The following is an 18,988-nucleotide window of genomic DNA, read 5'->3' as shown; positions in this document are numbered from 1 at the left end:
TGCCCAGGGAATTCCCCAGCAGCTGGATGGGAGGAGCAGCACGATCGTGGGGGGGGGGGGGGGGGGGGTGGTTGCAGGAGATGGGGACCCCATCCCTCCTCCTCCTCCTTCTCCCTACCCACATCCGCCCACCCCCACGCGATGGGCGGCGCAGCCCCAGCTCCATTTATCATCATCTGCGGGCAAGTGAAGTGTGCAGGGAACAGCTGCTCCGGTCGGCTGAGCGCCGAAATGGGGCGGGACGCGGGGCTGGGGGGAGCTGGGGGGGGGCTGCGGGCTGCCCTGGGGGTACCATAACCCCCCAGGCACTGCGCTGGTGTGGCGGGAGGTGCTGGTGGTATTGGGGGGCACTGGGGAGAGGGTGTGTTAACGGGGTGCCTTGGAGGGAGAGCGCATTACTGGGGCGCATTAGGGCAAGGTGCACTAATGAGAGTTCATGGAAGGGGTGCACTGGAGAGAGGATGTCTTGAAGGGGTTCATTGGGGAGGGGGAGCTGGACAGAGGGTGCAGTAAAGGGGTTTATTGGGGACAATGCCATAAGTAGGTGCATTAAGGGGGTGTGATGGAGAGAGGGTGCATTAAAGGGATTCACTGGAGGGAGGGTGCATTAGTGGGGGGCATTAGAGGGGGTATTGAACAGGGGGTGCATTGCCAGTGGGGCAGGGATAGATGGATGGTGGCATCTCCCCATCTGCCTCGAGGGTTTGCCCCTGCCCTGGGCAAGCCCTGCGGGTCCCTTGGCACTGCCAGGGGGGGTCTGTCTGTATTCCCTCCCCCCAGTTCCTCACACTCCCAGCTCCTGGGGCAGGATGTCCTTTCCTGGTCTGTCCCACACACCCTGGCTCCCAGCCTTCCCTTTTCTCTCCTCCCTTAATAATCAAATTCTCCGGAGCACTTTGCGGTGTGGCAGCCAGCCAGAAAGGGTTTCTTTAAACTCCACCAGCTCACAATTAAACAAATCCGGGGCTGACGCTACTCGACAGGCGCTTATTCCCCTCCCTGAGAGCCGCTGGGGGAACCGAGGGGGGGTCCTATCCCTTCATTTCCCACTCCGATGCCACCTCACTGTGTGGGGCTGTACCCCTGGGTGGGAGGTGAGGGCTGGGAGGGGGTTTTTGCAGAGGTTTTTGGGTGGGAAACAGGGGCCCGCGGTGCCAGCACGGCTCCGATGGCGGAGCATCCCCCTGTGAGAGCGCGCTGCTATTTTTAGTCGCTGAGTCCTTGTTGATGGCGCAGCAGCAAAGGCGAGGGAGCAGCCGGAGCAGCAGCAGGGCTGGATCAGGCCCCGCGGGATGAGCAGCAGCTGGGAAGCGAGGCCAGAGCATGGGGAAATGGGGGACATCCTCTGCCCTCCGGGTCTGAGGTGCTGGGGGTCTTGGGTGCTTACCGAGGGTCCCTGCCATGGGAAATCCTGGGCTTGCCTTCAGAGGGCTCTGGATCCAACCATGCCATGTCCCTGCCAGGCAAGGGTAAGGGGGAGGAAAGGGGAGAAGGCAGGGGAGGAAGGAGGGGTTGGGAAAGGAAAATAACACCGAAGCCAGCCAGGCAGCACAAATCCTCTGGAACAGCAGGCAGGCTGTGGGCCACCCTGAGCAGGCAGGCGACTGTGCTGGGCTGGCAGTGCCACACGGTGCCCCCGCTGGGCTCCCTCCATCAGCCCCTTGTGCCGTGTCAGCCCCCAGCACCGTGTGGGCTCCATGCACTGTGTCAGCCCCCTGCACTTGCAGCATGACCTTGTGCACCATCGAGGCCCTGGGTCCTGCACTGGCGCTGGGAGGTTTTGTGTCCCCCGTGGGTGACACAGGGCTGTGCTGGGCTGTCCACACTCCCAGGGGAATGAGAGGACAGCCAACGGTGAGCGCAGCTCCTTGTGTTGCAGGGACAGGGTCACACTGGTGCTGGGCACCACGATGGTCCCAAGTCCTTTCCTCCCTGATGGATACCCTGGGGACCCTTCCCAGGCACCCACACCGTGACCCTGGGCTGTAGCACCGTGGCTTTGCCAAGGGCAGGTGTCCAGTGGCAGCCGTGCCGCAAAAAGCCTTGTGTAGATTCCTGCCGTGGGGGTAGCAGCTGGAAACTTCTTTGGAAGCGCCGGGGGGAGCACGTCCAGCAGGGACGTGGCGGGGGCAGTGAGTGCTCAGGGCCCCCGGGACCAGCCACAGTCGCCTCCCCCTCCCGGGAAGGGCCGTAACCCCGCTGCTGTCGACAGCTTGATTTGATGCCATTAAAGGGGTTTGCTGGGAAACGGCTACATCAGGCGCAACATCTGGCGCGGCCCTTCCCCGGCAAAGCCGCGGTGGATCCGAGGGCAGAGCTGGCCTCTGGCTCCGCTGCCGGTGATGAGCGTGTCCCCTCCCAGGCAGAGCCGGGTGCCTGGGTGGTCCACAGGGAGATGGGGCCACAGCCTTTGGGCTCATGGGATTTCGACTAGAAAGCACATTCCCTCTGTGCGTTCCCACCTCTGATCCGTCCCCTCACACCACACGCTTTTGCTTATCCAAGCTTCGTCTCAGCTGTTTGGAAAATTAACAACAATTAATTAAAAACAATAATTAATTAATCACTATAATTAATAATAAAGGAGAAAGGGGGGAAAGGCTCCCCATAAAGCTCCAGTCTGGGGTCTTCTCAAGCCAATTTTCATTTTTCAAACCCACCCCCGTACAGAGAATGTGGGAATTGCTCCCATTAGTTACTCACACCACCACCCAGGGCTGCCCCACAACCTTGGCTTTGATTTCCCTGGCACAGGGCTGGCACAGGGCTGGCAAAGGGCAGCACTGCTCCATGCCATGATAGGGGTTTCGCACTGGCCTTCCCAGAATTTTGTGACCCACCTTTCCCCCAGAATTTGGGCCTTAACTGCATCCAGTTCCTCACACAGCCTGCAAGATGCAACTGCAATGAGGGGAAGTGACGTGGAAAACATCCCAAAAGGGGATGGAAAAGAGGGAGGGACAAGTTCTGTGCTGGTGTGGGTGGCACCCACTAGTGGTTCCAGTGGTGCCAGAGGGCACCATGTGATCCCTGAGCTGCCAGCGGTTATGGAAATAGAACTAAATAAAGCCCTGTGTGTGTACCTACACCCTGAAAAGGTGCTGAGGTGTTACCAGCGGGTGCTGTGAGGAAACAAGGCCGAGCTGGGACCCCTCAAACCAACTGTGCAGTTTATGCAGCTGTGGCAGAGCTGCCAGCAAAGGGACTGTCTGGAGCCATGCAGTGTTTGGTGTGGTGGTGGGACACGTGGGGACACACGTGAATCCATGTCCCAGCTCTAGGCTGCCTGGCACCACAGGGAAGCGTGGGATGGTCTTGGCACACAAAACACCAGCACCCCCTCCCCTCATAACACTCATTGCCTTAATGGAGGCTGAGGGGACAGCACTGGTGTCACTGCTGTGTCACGGTGCCAAGGGAGCAACGCCAGGGATGTTCCCAGGGACCTGTAGACTCTCGGGGATGCCCTAACCTGGGCTCCCAAATCTCAACCCATGCCTAAAACAGGCTCGTGTCCCCCCCAGCCCCCCGGACCCACTGGTGCTGGGGATGGGCAGGATGCATCCCCCCACCACTGAGCCCTTCATTAGCCCTCACAAGCCACTCAGCTGCCTCAGGAGATTAAACCAGTGACCCAGGTGTGTTCCTGCACCCAGCACAAGCAGAGTGAGGAAACAGGGAGCTTTAATGACGACTGTGGCGAGGCTCTCAGAAATGACGGCTGCTGGCGGGAGCAGACAGCTTCCAGATGGCATCGCGCCGGGGCAGGGGGATCGCTGGGGCAGGGGGGGCTGTGGGAGGCAGCAGCCGGCAGAGACGGGCAGAGCCAGCAAGTTGAAATGACTTTTTTTGCAGCAGAGCCTGCGGTTCTGGCCCTCCGCGCTGCTGCTTCCAGTAATTAGCCCAATAATTAAAAAGAATGGCGATAAGCAGGGTGTGCGGAGGGGCTTGCAGGATCCAGGAGTCCCCGGAGAGGGTGTGCAAGGAGGGGGGGGAGTGATTTGCAGAGGTGAGGAGTGGTGGGTGTGTGAAACACAGAGCATGAGGCTGGGGGACCCCAACGTGGCATGGGGGGGTCATTGTACCACATGGGGGAGGTAGGGAGGGTTGGGCAGCAGGGATGGGGCAGCTCCCAGCAGTGGGGGCAGAAGGGTGGCTGTGCCTGCTGCTGGCAGGGGAGGTGCCCATGGGCACCATGCTGCAGTGTGGGGTGATGCAAGGAGATGGGATAGCAGGGGATGCAGGGCGCTGCAAGGTGAGGATGAAGCACCAAGCGATGTGATGTGGGGCGACACGGCGCGATGCAGAGCGATGCGAGGTGACACAAAGCCAGCTGCTGTGATCCAGGGCGATGGAGCCCACGGGGATGGGATGCAGGATGGTGGGGTGGGATGCAGTGCGGGGCAATGCAAGCCGATCCAATGCAGGGCACCATGATGCAGGGAGATGAAGCGCAGGGCGATGTGATGCAGGGTGATGCGAGGTGATGCAGGGCAGTGCAATTCACGGCGATGCAATGCAAGGCAACACGATGCAGGGAGATGAAATGGAAGGTGATGCGATGCAGGATGATGCAAAGCAAGGGGATGCAGGGCAGTTCAATTCAGGGTGATGAAAGGCAAGGCAACATGAAGCAGGGAGAGGGAATGGAAGGTGATGCGATGCAAGGGTAGTGTGAGGCAATACACGGGGTGAACCAGGGCAGTGCAACAGGGCGATGTGATGCAAGGCAACACGATGCAGGGAGGTGAAACACAAGGTGTGAGGTGTGATGGAGAGCGATGCAAGGCAAGGTGAGGCAGTGCAGGGCAATGCAATGCACTGTGGGGTGATGCCAGACAACACGGGGCGATGCGAGGTGATGCAGCACCAGGTGCTGCATTCCAGGGTGGAAGGGAGGCAATGCCCATCGGGGTGGTGCCCGGCAGGCAAGGTGAGCTGGGGCGATGATGCCCCCGTGGCACAGGTGACACAGCCCTCTCGGTCCCCGGCCCGCCATGGTGGCAATGCTTCATTTGAATTCTTGCCTCTCTCTCTTCGCAGATAACGAGCCCGCGCCATGCAGTCCTTTCGAGAAAGGTGTGGTTTCCATGGCAACCAGCAGAGCTACCAGCCGACTTCACAAGATACATCACGCCTGGAGAATTACAGGCATCAAAGTCAGGCAGGGCCGAACTGCGAGCGGCAGAGGCTGGTGGCGAAGGAGTACTACAGTCAGCAGCAGCTGCCGTACGCGGGCTACGAGAACAGCGCCGTGGAGAAATACCACCGGGGAAACAAGCAATTAGCGGGGCAGCAGCTGCAGGGCAGGCCGGCCTTTTCCAATTACACCGTGCAGGAGAACAGCCCTTATCCGGCCCGGTATTCCGGGGACGAGAGCCTGCAGGCGTGGGGTGGCCAGCCACAGGCGCTGCCGGGTGGTGTAGCCAAGTATGAGGACAGCCTGATGAAGAAGACGGCGGCGTTGGCAGGTGGGCGGCCGTACCACGAGCCGGCGGCCGCCTCGCTGCCCTTCCGGACTCACTTCCAGCAGCAGCAGCAGCCGCAGCAGCAGCAGCAGCAGCAGCAGCCGCCCGCACTCCCCTACCCCAAGCTGCAGCGGCAGAAGCTGCCCAACGACGTCTCCTCGCCCATGCCCTTCTCGCAGAGCCCTCACTTCGGGCAGCACTCTCAGTCCTTCCCTGCCTCCTCCACCTACTCCTCGGTGCCGGGGGGCAGCCAGCCGGCACACTCCTACAAGAGCTGCACGGCGCCCTCGGGGCAGCCACCGCTGGAGCGGCCCCTGGGCAGCGCCGCCAGCCTGGCTCCCGGCCCCCGCGTGCCCAACCTGCACGGCTACCAGCCCAACCGCATCGGCTACGAGCAGCCCCCACAGCCGCCACCGCAGCCCCCGCAGCCACCGCCGCCACAGCCCCCTCAGCCACCGCAGCCCCCGCAGCCGCCACAGCCCTTGCAGGGGCGGCATCACACCTCGGAGTCCCTCCACTACCAAAACCTGGCCAAGTACCAACATTACAACCAGCCGGGCCAGACCTACTGCCAGAGCGACGCGACGCCCGTCCGGACGCCCGAACAGTACTACCAGACCTTCAGCCCCAGCGCCAGCCACTCGCCAGCTCGCTCCGTCGGCAGGTCCCCATCCTACAGCTCCACCCCCTCCCCGCTGATGCCCAACCTGGAGAACTTCCAATACAGCCAGCAGCCGCTGAGCACCGGCGCTTTCCCAGCCGGCATTGCCGACCACAGCCATTTCATGCCGCTGCTGAACCCTTCTCCCACCGATGGGACGAGCCCTGACGCTCAATCTGGGAACTGTAAAAACTTGCAGAAGGAGAAGCTGCCGGAAAACTTGCTGTCAGACCTGAGCCTGCAGAGCCTGACAGCACTCACCTCCCAGGTGGAGAACATCTCCAACACTGTCCAGCAGCTGCTGCTCTCCAAAGCGGCCGTGCCCCAGAAAAAGGGCATCAAGACCCCGGCGAGGACCCCTGAGCAGCTCAAGGGGCAGCACTGCAGCCCCGAGAGCAGCACCTACTCGGCAGAGCAGGTGGGGACTCCCCTGTCTGACCCTCTGAGCACGCCCCAGTCAGTCCATGCCGAGACACAGGACACTGACTATCTCAGTGGGTCGGAGGATCAGCTGGAGAGGAGTTTCCTGTACTGCAACCAGAACCGCAGCCCTGCCCGAGTCAACAGCAATTCCAAGGCGAAGCCCGAGTCGGTGTCCACCTGCTCCGTGACCTCCCCAGACGACATGTCCACCAAATCGGACGACTCCTTCCAGAGCATCCACGCCACCCTGCCCCTGGAGACCTTCACCAAGTATGTGACCAACGAACGGGACTGTCCCCGGCTGCTCCTCAGCGCCCTGTCCCAGGAGGAGCTGGCTTCCGAGATCATCGTCCTGCAAGACGCCATCAACGAGAAGGCGGACAAAGCCTGGGCCAACTTGCCCATGCTGAGCAAGGAGGCCAGCAAATCCCCCTTCCAGCTGGAGAACCACCGGCCCAGCCTGGACTCCATGGTGAAGGGCACCTGGCCCAGTCAGGGTGACTCCAGCACACTCACTGAGCCCCTCAAGATGGACAAAGCTTCAGGGGCCAGTGCAGGGAAGGACTTTGGTGAGGAGGTATATGAGGGTCCCCAGGTGGAGTTCACGGCCACTGAAACCAAGGATGTGCTGAAGGACACTGCCCCACTGGCCTTCAACTCCAAGCCCAGCATCCCAGCAGCGACATCGAGCGCAGGAGCCACTGACTACAGCTGCTACTCGAACACCACCGCCAACTCGGTGGGGTCTGAGAATGCCATGGAGAACTTCGAGTGGCCGGAGGAGAGCCTGGGCGAGGCATGCCTGCGCTGGAAGGAGCTCCAGGCCACTGACCTCCCCAAGGGCTTGTTCCCCAGCAAACTGGTGAGCTCCTGCAAGGAGAAAAAAAACGCCTGCGGCTTGGATCTGTGCGACGGAGAGCAGCCAGCCAAGAGCGAGCCGGCCCAGGACTTCGGGGAGCAGGTGATGGGGGAAGAGGAGGAGACGCTGACCTACGATGAAGCAACAAAGGCAGACAGCGAGAGGTGGCTGCAGGACACCCGGCACTGCTGCTCAGCCGGGGACTTCAGCGAGATTCCCATCATCTCCTCGCCGGATCTGAAGGAGTCAGACCTGGAGGCAGAAGAGTACTCCTCGCTCTGTGAGCTGGCCGGCTCGGAGCAGAAGTCGGTGACATACGATGCCTCGCCACCCAAACCTCCGGAGATGCCAGCCGTGCTGTCCTCCAGCGAGGTGCCCGTGTCCGCCGAGGAGACCGTCAGCGCGGTGGAGAAGGAGGGCTCAGCTCCCACCCCGCGCCTCTCCGGCCAGTCTGTCATCCTGCTGGGCCCTGCCGTGGGCACGGAGACCAAGGTGAAGAGCTGGTTCAAGTCCTCCCTTCCCCACATCCAGTCCGAGGAGGAGAGCGGCGGAGGGGAAACATCCCATCTGGAGGCTGCCGATGCCGAATCTGCCTCATCAGTCACGATCAAGCAGCAACTCACCCCCCCTGAAAACGTGCTGGGGAAGATGGAGCCTGTCTCACGGGGCAAGAGCCTCCGCAACAAGAGGGTGCACTGCCGGCTGCCGGAGGGGGACAACCCCGGCAGCGCCGTGCTGACCCCGTTTGATGAGCTGCCAGCGGCCGGCGGTGTGGCCGGTGCCTGCCTGGGGCCAGATGGACAGACGGAGGTACCGAGCAAGAGCGCCCAGAGCCAAACGCCGCGGTTTCCAGCCGAGGGCCTCCCGGCGCGCATGTGCACCCGCTCCTTCACCGCCCTCGCCGAGCCCCGCGCGCCGGCCCCCCTGGAGGGGCTGAAGGCCCCCACGCACCAGGAGAAGCTGGGGAAGAAACCCGGCTGCGGCGTGAAGCAGCGGGTGGCTTTCAAAGCCAGGAAACGCAGCAGTCGGCCGGCCCCCAGGGTGGTCCAAAACACCAGCGATGCCACCCTCCTGATGCCCGGCTTGGTGGCGGCGGAGGAGGTGGCAGGGCCGACGCCGCTGGAGGGGGATGCGGTGGAGGCGGGGGAGAGGGACCAGCGGTCGATGATCCTGCGCTCCCGGACGAAGACACAGGAGGTTTTCTACACCAAGCGGCAGCGGGGCAAGCGGGCGGCCGACGTCCGGCTGAAGAACTGCAAGGCACCCAAAAAGCTCATATCCAACAACCACCTCCCACCAGCCTTCAAGCTGGCGGCGCCAGGCAGCCCCCACAAGGAGAGCAAGGTGGGTGCCCGGATGAAGCTGCCCAAAGCAGGGCCAGGCGTGGGGGGAAAGATGTCAGAGCGGCCCCTGCACTCGCTGAAGAGGAAGTCCACCTTCATCTCCCCCATCCCCACCAAGAAGAGGAACCTTGTCCTGCGGAGCAACAGTGGTGGCGTGAAGGAGGAGAAGCCAGAGGGCCCCCCCAGCCTTTTCAAAAAGATGCCAGTGGCCAAGAAGGTGAAAGCCAAGCTGCCTCCGAAGAGCTCTGGTGAAGCTGTCCTGAAGCCCACCCTGCCAAAGGAGGCCCCTGATGTCTGCATCAAGATCACCTCCCGGGCAGCCTTCCAGGAGGCCACCAAGACCAAAGTGCTGCCTCCCCGCAAGGGCCGCGGCCTCAAGCTGGAGGCCATCGTCCAGAAGATCACCTCGCCCAACCTGAAGAAGTTCTCCTGCAAACCGGCAGCCACGGCTGCGGTGGCCGCTGTGACTGCCTACGGCTCCTCCCTGAGCCCGACTGGGGTGGAGCGGGAACGGGTGGTGAAGCACAGTGGGGTGGCTGCAGTGGTGGGTGACATGAGGCTGCCCAAGCCGGTGGCAGCACAGAAGGTGCCCACCATGCCGGTGGCTGAGCCACTCTGCCGGAACCCCAACGGCCGAGCACCGAAGGGGAAGCCAGGCGGCGGGAAGAAGCTCTCTCCTGACAGCTGCCAGGGCGATGCCTGTGGGCCGACATCAGGGGCCCAGTCCAGCCCCACCATGGGGGCCAAGAACCTCGGGCTCCTGCCCAAGAAGAGGAACCGCAAGGGCAAAGCAGCAGCGCTGGGCATGGCCAAGGCACCGTTGGGCCCTGCGCCGCCGCTGCTGCCCCGGGAGCGCGTGGCCAACCCGGGGGGTGGGGAGGAGGCACCACGGGAGAAGAAACCAAAGACTGAGGAGAAGGAGGCGGGGGCCAGCGATGGCCCCCCTGAGGGACGCTCTGCTGCTGGGCCAGCGCGGGGCCCAAAGCCGCGGGCCAACCACTCCAACTACAATGGCTACTCCAAGCGCCAGCGGAAGCGTCTGGGCCACGGCAAGGCCAAGGCGGTGCCGGCGCGGTGCAAGAGCCGCGGGAAGCGGCGGCGGCAGTCCCAGCAGGCCCCGCTGGTGCATCCCGCCGAGCCTGAGATCCGGCTGAAGTACATCTCCTGCAAGAGGCTGCGGGCAGACAGCCGGGCCCCCCCCTTCGCTCCCTACGTCCACGTGGAGCGGCGCGGGGAGTTCACCACCACCTGCACCATCATCAACTCGCCCGGCGACGAGGCGCGGCTGCAGCGGGGACCGGCGGGGCCGGCGCCGCGCCCGCGGGCAGCCCTGCCCGCCTCCTCCACCATGCACATGGGGCCGGTGGTGTCGAAGGCGCTGAGCGCCGCGTGCCTGGTCTGCTGCCTCTGCCGCAACCCCGCCAACTACAAGGACCTGGGGGACCTTTGCGGGCCCTACTACCCCGAGGACTGCCTGCCCAAGAAGAAGTCGCGGCTGAAGGAGAAGGCGCGGGTGGAGGGGCCGGGCGAGGACAGCACCGCACCCGCCGTGGCCGAGCGGGTGCCCCGCGGGATGGAGGGCGGCTGCGGGAAGGCGGCGCGGCCGGAGGGTGCAGCCGAGGCGGCCAAGCAGAGCGCGCTGCGCTCCAGCCCGCGGGGCATGTTCCGTAGGCTGCAGAGCTGCTACTGCTGTGACGAGAGGACAGAGGGCGAGGAGGCGGCCGAAAAGCCCCGGCGGCACGAATGTCACAAGGCCGAGTCCCCGCCGCAGGAGCCGGCGGGCGACACGCAGGAGCACTGGCTGCACGAGGCCTGTGCCGTATGGACCGCTGGGGTTTTCCTGGTGGCGGGGAAGCTCTACGGGCTGCAGGAGGCTGTCAAGGCGGCTGCCGACCTGGTAAGAGCTCGGCCGCACGCCCGGCGCCACATCCCGAGGCAGCATCTCCCGCTCGCTGGCCTCCTTCAGCCAATGTTATTCCTGGGGCTGCCCTGGGAAAGCGGGGCAGGTGCTCAGTGCCATCAGCCCCGCTGGGTCCCTGTGAGATTTGTGCTGCTGCATCTCTGACAGAACCTAAAACACTCCTTTTAGGTGCAGAAATGTATTTATGGGGTTATGTTTTGGGCCCCACAGGACTGTTACTTCTTCTGGTCCAGCCACGCATCACATGGGGTGGCTCAGAGTGGGAAAGATGCAGCAGGAATGGGAGATGAAAGTAGATTCAGCATGGCCTGGTGCTGTGGTGATGGGCAGCAGGGGAAGGGGGGCTGGAAAGATGGGACAACCCTGCCCTGCCCCTCTCCCAGACCAATTGGAGCATGGGCACATGGAGCGAGCAAAATAGGGAGGTCACTGATGGGGACCACCAAAGGGGGATGAGAAGCTCTGGGTGCTCCATCCGTGTAAGTGTTAAAAACCAGGCTGGACAAGGCTTGGAGCAACCTGATCTAGTGGAAGGTGTTCCTGCCTATGTCAGGGAGTTGGAACTAGATGAGCATTAAGGTCCCTTCCAGACCATTCTGGGATTCTGTGACATGGGGTTTTTGTGCTGGGGAAAGGGAGGGGACAGTCTCCTGGCAGAGTCTCCAGCAAGTCCTGTATTCCTAAGCCTGAGTGCTCATGTCATGGCTGTCTGGAGGCTGCTGCCCTCACCACAGGGCCAGGGGCTCCCATCCCTGCGGCACCCGTTGGGCACAGGGCAGGAGAAGGGGACCACCGTGGTCCTCTACCACCTCTTCCACCAAGCCATGGCACAGCCCAGGTCATGTCCCTTCCCCTCCGCACCTCCTGCCCCATGGAGCGTGGCTGCAGGCTCTGCCATCCATGGGAGGGGTACTGCAGGTAGGAACCTTGTGCATGGCTGCAGATGGCCGAGGTACAGTGTGGTCCATGGTGTGCTGGCACAGAAGGAGGGATATTCCCTGGGATAGGCAATGAGGGCCTGGAGAGGAGTGGGGACACCCACCTTGCCCTCGCTGCTGGGGCTGTTGGGGTTCTTCACTCCTGTGCTGGGCTCTGATGGGGTTTCTCTGTCTCTCCACATCTCTTCTTCCCTGCTCCGAATTCCTGGGTGCATTCACAGAAGTGCTCGAGCTGCCAGCAAGTGGGAGCCACTGTGGGCTGCTGCCAGAAGGGGTGTCCCCACACCTACCACTACGCGTGTGCCGTCGACACAGGTGAGCCCCGCTGTGGGGACAGGGGTGTGGGGTCCCTGGGCACCCTCTGGACGTGGGTCCCATTGCCCCAAGGTCAGGGTGAGCCTGTAGTTCCCCACCTGCTGGGATGGTGATGCCCACTGCACCGGCAGCACTGGCATGTCTTTATCTGGCCTCAGCTGAGCCCTTCATACAAATGCTGCAGCTGGTGTAGGAGGTGGTGGGTGGCCGTGGACCAGGGGGCCAGTGTGTCCTCCCTGCCCAGGGACAGTTTTACAGTGTGAGGTCTCCCCTGACATGTCCTTCTCTCCTCTCAGGTTGCTTATTAACCGAGGAAAGCTTCTCTCTGAGATGTCCCAAACATAAGGTAAGCCCAGAGCTCCCCTGTGCACCCCCTAAAGCTCCACAGCTCCCTGGGGCAGCAGGAGCTGCCTTCCAACCCCAAATTCCTGGGAACACCCATCCTGGGCTCTCAGCCCTGCATGGGCATTGTTGGGGGCATCACATCCCTGGGGATACCGAGGAGGTGACCAGTGAGTGGGTGCTGGGTCTGGGACCCCCAGCCGGGCTCTGGGGTGTGTGTGTGGGGGGTGTCTCATCCCCCTTCTCTGAGCACCGATGAGGTTGTTGGATGATGGTTGAATCCCTGCTCTAAGCACCGCGTCCTGGATGGGTGCCCGGTTATTGGCGGGGGGTGCTGATGGGGACAACCCAGGGCTATCCCCCCCGCCTCCATCGGGACCCCCGGGCTGATACCCTCCCTTCTCCCCGCAGAGGCAGCCGGTGTAGCGCCCGCGGGCACCCGCCCCGCCGCCAGCGAGGGACCGGCGGAGGAGGCAGCGGCCGGAGCAGAGCGGGGCCGGGCCGTACCGGGGACCCCCCCGCTACCCGTGAGCGCCCCGGGACCCCCCGAGCCCGCTCCGGGCGGGCGGAGCCAGTGCCGGGTTTTCCCCCACGCCGGGCCCCGGTAAAACCCGGCCTGGATACCCGGAGGACGGATCGGGATCCCCCACCCGCGATGGCTGCACAGGGGGGCGGGGGGTGGTCCTTGTACAAGGGGGGGTCCCGGCGATGTTGTCTTACTGTGGGGCCGCCGGACCCCCCCGTGGGTCCCCGGCTCTCCATATCACACTGATCTGATCTGAGATGTTGCCTTCAGCAAACCTCACGGTGTTTGTATATAGTTCAGCGGAAAAAAGGATTAAAAAAAAAAAGACAAAAAAAAAAAGACCAAAAAAAAAGTAGAAAAAAGAGAAAAACGAGGAAAAAAAAAAAAAAAAAAAGACAAGCAACGGCCTGCTGTTTGAAACACCACTCTGCTTTTTCCGTTTCGTTCTTCCATCTCCTGTCTGCCCCCACCCACACCCAGGGTGCCAGGGGGGCGAGGGGTGCTTGGCTGGGCCGGTGGGGAACCCACTGGGCTGGCTCAGCCCCGCTCCTGAACCCCAAACCCTGACGCATTGCACCCACCACCCTCACACTCCATGGGGCGCTGGCACTGCTGGGCTGGGGACACCTGGTCCTGCTTGTGAGGACCCCCAAAGCCCACCCTCCTGCCTCTGCTGGGCCTCGCCAGCACCCCCTCTGCGGCTCCTCGTGCGTGGGGCTTTGCTCCCTGTGCTTGTGCTGAACGAACCCTGACTTTGGGTACAAACCCCGTGGCTCTGGGTGCAAGCCCCAGGATCTGGGTGCAAATCCCATGGCTCTGGGTTCTGAACCAGAGGAGGAGGAGGAGGCATTTGCCTCATCCCTCCTCATGGCCCTGGCTCATCCCGCTCTGCCCTGGGTTTGCTCGGCTCCCTCGGCTTTTGCTTCCCTTCCTGGCTGCCTGGGTGGATCTGGGGGGCTGCCCAGTACTGGGGTGACCCCCTGCTCATGTCCCCAGGCTGCCCACCCCAGCCTTGTGTCACCTGCACACCGACACAGGCGGCAAATAACCAACCCAGGGCAAACCAACCCCAAATCCCATCTTAAAAACAGCCACCAGCCACCCCCTGACTCCAGAGCATCCTATGAAGGGGAGCACAATGCTGGCCCCATCTGTGTCCCCCGCAGAGCCAGCGCCCTGGTGTCCCCACCACCTCTCGTGTTCCCTCCATCCCACCCATCTCTCACCCCAGGGTTTGCTGGCCACACAATGTCTGTCGTTTCAGCAGCTGCCTCGGACACGGGAGCGAAAAACACAAAAAAGGAGGCGAGAAAAATAAAAAAAAAAAGGGAGAAATAATAATAAAAATAATTAATTTAAAGATAAAAAAAAAATAAAAATATCCCGGTGTCCTTGGCAGTGTTGCCTGAAATCTGGCTATTTTTAGTGACATCTTGTACATATGACTGTAAAATGGTAAACCGTGTGTATTATATATTGCCTCATTATATAGTGTATATATATGTATACATATACATATATATAATATATATGAAGACTGTAAATGTTAAGACTAGTGTTCTTATTAGTATATTGCTTCACACTGAAGATTGTGTGTAACAAGCTGTTTCTAAAAGATGTTTATTTTCCTTAAGAGTAAAAAACAGGTCATTGCATTCAGAGCGTCAATAAAGATACAACGATTGTTTTGGAAGTACGTGGCGCCCTGCTCGTGGCCTCTCTTTATCTTTTGGGGTCCCCCTCGGGCTATGCCAGCCCCTGGCTGGTCCTTCATCCCTGAGGGTCTCACTGGTGGGGGTGGGATATGGAGGTGGAGGGGGCAGCGCCCCTCGGCACATCCTGGGGTAAGGAGGGGGTGTTTGGGGTCTCTTCGCACCCGATGTCCCCGTCCCTGCCACGTTTCTCCTCCCCATCCCATCGGCCCTGTAGGAGCAAGGCAACCCCAGTTGTAGGGGGTCCCTTGCCCCCTAATCTTAGTGTCATCACCCCCCCCAAATCCAGCACACACCGGTATAAATAATCAGCTTTAATTGTCTGTACAAAACTCTCCAACTATGAAAATACCGTTTAAAAAGGGAAAAAGGGAGCAGGGGGAGCCAAGGGGTGGGGTCTATATACAAGAGGGATGAAGCAAGGGCACGGGGGCACCCACCGGCCCCCCAGGAGCCCCGTGCCACCCTGCCATCCCTTCTCCAAAAGCCTGTCCATGCTCAGGGGTGGTGGCAGCTCCTAATGGGGCGACTGGTCAGTGCTGGGGGTGGGGGATAGGGTGGGCGGTGGGGGTCCCCTCTTGCCTACCATGGGCATGGCTGGGGAGAGGTCGCTTTGCTGCTGCCATGAAGCCAAACCTACCCCTCATAGTGGGGGCAAAGCCCCAAAAACAAGGGGTGTTGCAGCAGTGGGATCCACGGTGGGCCGGGCAGGGGTCCCATCCTGCGCATTGGGAGGTACAGGGGGCACAGGGGGCACGGGTGGCACTGGGGGGTACAGGTGACACCGGGGGCAGCTGCCGAGCGTCCCGTGCCCTGCAATACTGTGACAGTGTCACTAGAGGTCTCCACACCTCATCCCCCACGCGGGCTGGGGACACGGACACGGCCGTGGGGTGGAGAGCCCACCCGGGGTACCCCACGTGTGGCTGCCCCACGCTGGGAAACCCCCGCACCCACATCAGGTACTACCCTGCCCCTCCCCAGCCACCCTTTCATCTCAAACACCGCTCCCCAACACCGTGTCCTGCGGGGAAACTGAGGCACGTGCCCCCTGTCACCCCACATCCCGCACCCGGAGGGGTGGCGGGGGGCTGGCAGCCCCTCCCCACCTATCCCGACGTGACGGTGGTGCCGCTGCCCAGCTTGATGATCATCTGCTGGCAGTCGTGCAGCGTCCGGCGGTCTCCCAGCTTCTCCAGCGTGCGGGCGGCCTCGGCCAGCATTCCCACGCGCTGCCCCGGGCCCGCCAGGAAGCTGGGTGGGAGGTAGCAGCAGGCCAGCAGCAGCGCCTCGGCGTGTTCCCGGGGCGTGGGGTGGCTCTCCGGCTCCCCGGCTGTGTGGGGACAGAGCAGGGGTCAGCACCAAGGGGGGTGGAAGCCACTGAGTCGTCCTTGGGGGCTCTGGCATAGGGACGGGGTTATTTGCCTACTCTGGAGCAGGTGACACAACCAAAGGATGGGCTGGGAGTCCATGTGTCCCACTGGGGTGCTGCCAGTGGGGTGTCCCACCCCATGTCCCATCATCCATGGTGCAAGGGTGCTGCGGGTGGGGAAGGGGTGTCCAACCCTGTGTCCCACCCCACGTCCCACCACCTAAGACTGCTGGAGAGTGCTGCAGGTGGGCAGTGGGGTGTCCCACCACCCAAGGTTCTGGGGTGCTCTGAATGTGGAGCGAGGTGTCTCATCCCGTGTCCCACTGCGTGTCTCACCACCCAACGTGTTGGGGTGCTGCACGTAGGGAATGAGGCATCCCACTCTGTATCCCACCAAAAGAGGTGCTGGGGTGCTGCAGGTGCGAAGTGGGGTGTCCCATCCCGTACCCCACCGCCCACGATGGCTGGGTGCAGAGTGGGATATCCCACCCTGTGTCTCTCCCCACATCCCACCACCCAAGGCTTCTGGGGTGCTGAGGGTGAGGAGTGGGGTGTCCCACCCCTTCTCCCACCCCGTGCCCACCTGTTTTGCTGCCCTGCACCCCTCTCCTGCGCAGGCTGCGGTCCAGCAGCTGGTGGGTGCGCGTGGGGCTGGCCCGGGCCATCAGCCTGGCAGTGGCTTCATGCAGGAACACCTGGATGGAGGGGGGACAGTGAGCATGGCTCATGCAGGGCACGAGAGGACCCACCAGGTGACAGGCTGGGGGGCTCACCCGGCGCATGGCGGGGCGGAGGGTCTGCGCCAGGCGCCTCAGGCTGCTGAGATCCTGCTGGAAGCCCCGGAGCTCCAGGGCAGACGCCTGGTAGAGGCAGCTGCGCTGCTGGCTGGCCCCCATCTGCTGCTGCCACAGGTTGGTGCGGGTGACCAGGAGCAGGTCACACAGCAGGAGCTGGACCGCCTGGAGGGACGAGAGGAGCTGGGTGAGCAGAGGGACGGACAGAGGGCTGGGGGGGGTGGTGCCGAGGAGGTCCCTGCGGGCAGGCGCTGCTGCGCGGGACCCCCGCCGGGCTGCATGGCAGGGGCATTGCACTCCCAGTCTGACACATGCAATGCAACTACAATGCACCCCCGCGAGGGTCGGGGGCACCTCCCGCCAGGGCTGGGGGCTCGCGGCCACCTTGTGCCCCCCCCCCACCCCAGCTCACCTTGTCGATGGTGGCCTTGGGGGGGCTGCCCAGCTCCAGGCTCTCCCGCAGGCAGCTGCTGGCCTTCTCACAGTGGCCCAGGGTGGCCTGGCTCCCGTCCTGCTTGCTCAGCAAGGCGCGGACGGCTCGGAAGGAGTGCAGGGCAGCGCGGGGAAGGGGCTTCCTGTGAGGTGGAGGGGACGTGGTCATTGCAGACCCCTTGCCAGGCGTGGCTGTGCCCCTCTCCAACACACACCGAGTGCTCCAAGTGCGTTCAGAGGGGCTGCGCCAACCCAAAGGGGATAGGAGGCACGGCCACCCCCGATGATGCCAGCACTCACTCAGAACTCTGCAGTGCCCGGGGCATGGTCTCCACCAGCGGGTAGAGGCGCTCAGCCCCCTCCTCATCTCCCTGCAGCCAGTGGATAACGATGCCAATGAAGGACGCCCACCACTTGGACACGGGGTCGGTGCCTGCAGGGCGGGAAGGACACGGGAGCGGGGTGTCCCCACTCCCATGGCCCCCCCACATGAAACCTCCCCAGTGGGGGACACACCAGCCTCACCTGTGACAGCCGCCAAGCCGGAGGTGATGGAAGGCGTGGGGCCAGGTGTGCCACTGACATCCGAGCAGCCATTGAGCAGCTGGAGGTACTCGAGGGCATCAGAGAACCGCCTGTGGGAGAGGGGCTGTGAGGGGGCTGGCCCTGTGCCAGGCTGGGGGTGCAGGGTGCCCAGCCCTGGCACTCACCCCTCTCCCTGGGCAGTGGGGCGACCGGGCTCGGGGATGGCCACACAGCACAGTGCCTTCTCCAGGAGGTGTTCACGGAAGAGCTGGGTCACCTGCGCCAGCGGGTCCACTGCGGCACAGAGAGAGGGGTCAGTGGGTGTGTCAACACCCCAAAATGGGGAGTGTGAGGCTTTGGGAGTTTGGGGTCACCTGGGTTGCCAGCAGAGCTGTAAATGGTCTCCCTGGGGACACCCTTGACTGCCCAGTCCCCATCAACGAAGAAGCGGTGGCCCAAGGGGTGGCAGAGCCACTGCATGGCAGGGGGCACGGCCCCACCGTGGGACAGGGCCACGCGCCGGGCACTGCAGAGGAAGGGGCGCTGCGAGGAGAGCAGGAGGTCAGGGGGAACTTGAGACCCCAGTCCCAGGGGACACAGGGGACCCCCACTGCCCCGAACTCACCGCCAGGAAGTGGAAGCAGCGGTGCAGGCTGGCCTTGATCCGCAGGGCGGCTGCCACGTAGATCTCAGCCAGCGCTGCCACGGAGATGGCATCGCCGGCACACTCGGCCAGGTTGACGGCGCTCAGCGCCAGGTTGATGGCCAGCAGGTGCCCCCCAGCCTGCTTCCCTGTGGAAACGGGGACAGGAGGTTCAGGGACGGGGCTGGGGGGCTCAGGGGAGATGTGGGGTGCAGGGGTCCCATCCCTCCGCCCGCCCCGTGGCGCGGGGCCGTACCGGCAAGGTGCAGCTGGTGCAGGCGGTGGTAAGCCATGGCGGCATCGCGGGCGCTCTGGCGGACGTGGGCAGGGGGTGGGGGGTCCGGGCGCAGCCCCCCAGCACGGGCAGCCAGCCAGCGGCCCACCCAGAGGCGCTGGAGCAGGTGGCGCAGGAGGGTCCAGAGCAGGCTGCAGGCCAGGTCCCCGTGGGACGCCGGCAGCGGCCGCCCCAGCGCCCCGAGCGCCGTCCGCAGGTGCTGGGCCCCCTGCGCGAAATCCCCCTGTGGCCCCAGAGACAGAGCGTCAGCACGGGCAGGGCCGAGGGGACAGGGCGGGTGGGACAGGGGACATCACGCGGGGTGGGACTCACACGGTCGAGGTCCAGGTCGGCCTGCCGGCGGTGCCGCCAGAAGAGGATGGAGGGCTCGGAGTGAGGGCGGGTGACAGGCTCCCCGCAGACGAAGAGCCGCACCACCG

General features: G+C 63.2%; 2 protein-coding genes across 2 annotated transcripts in view; one reads left to right on the top strand and one right to left on the bottom strand.

Moving 5' to 3' along the window:
* The first annotated feature begins 5,041 nt into the window (after positions 1 to 5,041).
* Positions 5,042 to 14,492, top strand: RAI1 (retinoic acid induced 1). The gene is made up of 4 exons (XM_027900293.1): positions 5,042 to 10,651; positions 11,835 to 11,928; positions 12,225 to 12,274; positions 12,682 to 14,492. Exons 1-4 carry the CDS (start codon positions 5,060 to 5,062, stop codon positions 12,694 to 12,696), a joined length of 5,751 nt encoding a protein of 1,916 aa, XP_027756094.1. The 5' UTR covers positions 5,042 to 5,059; the 3' UTR covers positions 12,697 to 14,492.
* Positions 14,493 to 14,807: 315 nt separating this feature from the next.
* The window catches only part of SREBF1 (sterol regulatory element binding transcription factor 1), a 13,726-nt gene continuing 9,545 nt past the window's right edge, over positions 14,808 to 18,988 (bottom strand). The window contains exons 2-12 of the mRNA XM_027900296.1: positions 18,882 to 18,988; positions 18,531 to 18,792; positions 18,257 to 18,423; positions 18,006 to 18,174; positions 17,817 to 17,925; positions 17,632 to 17,741; positions 17,407 to 17,539; positions 17,087 to 17,249; positions 16,654 to 16,839; positions 16,464 to 16,575; positions 14,808 to 15,841 (exon numbers count right to left, since the gene is read on the bottom strand). Coding sequence (XP_027756097.1) covers positions 15,618 to 15,841; positions 16,464 to 16,575; positions 16,654 to 16,839; positions 17,087 to 17,249; positions 17,407 to 17,539; positions 17,632 to 17,741; positions 17,817 to 17,925; positions 18,006 to 18,174; positions 18,257 to 18,423; positions 18,531 to 18,792; positions 18,882 to 18,988 — 1,742 coding nt within the window. The 3' untranslated portion in view covers positions 14,808 to 15,617. The remainder of the gene's footprint in view (positions 15,842 to 16,463; positions 16,576 to 16,653; positions 16,840 to 17,086; positions 17,250 to 17,406; positions 17,540 to 17,631; positions 17,742 to 17,816; positions 17,926 to 18,005; positions 18,175 to 18,256; positions 18,424 to 18,530; positions 18,793 to 18,881) is intronic.

Source organism: Empidonax traillii, unplaced genomic scaffold, assembly GCF_003031625.1.
Source record: "Empidonax traillii isolate 1590-97213 ecotype Southwest subspecies unplaced genomic scaffold, ASM303162v1 scaffold717:size860381, whole genome shotgun sequence".
NCBI lineage: Eukaryota > Metazoa > Chordata > Aves > Passeriformes > Tyrannidae > Empidonax > Empidonax traillii.
Note: the sequence above shows the minus strand (reverse complement) of the source record. Positions and strands in the feature narration are given on the sequence as shown.

Bases quoted from the DNA above. Each gene is read 5' to 3' on its own strand.
- RAI1 (XM_027900293.1), top strand. From the start codon at position 5,060: ATGCAGTCCTTTCGAGAAAGGTGTGGTTTCCATGGCAACCAGCAGAGC. The intron at 10,652-11,834 runs GTAAGAGCTCGG...GTGCATTCACAG, and splicing joins TCAAGGCGGCTGCCGACCTG to AAGTGCTCGAGCTGCCAGCA. The intron at 11,929-12,224 runs GTGAGCCCCGCT...CTCTCCTCTCAG, and splicing joins CGCGTGTGCCGTCGACACAG to GTTGCTTATTAACCGAGGAA.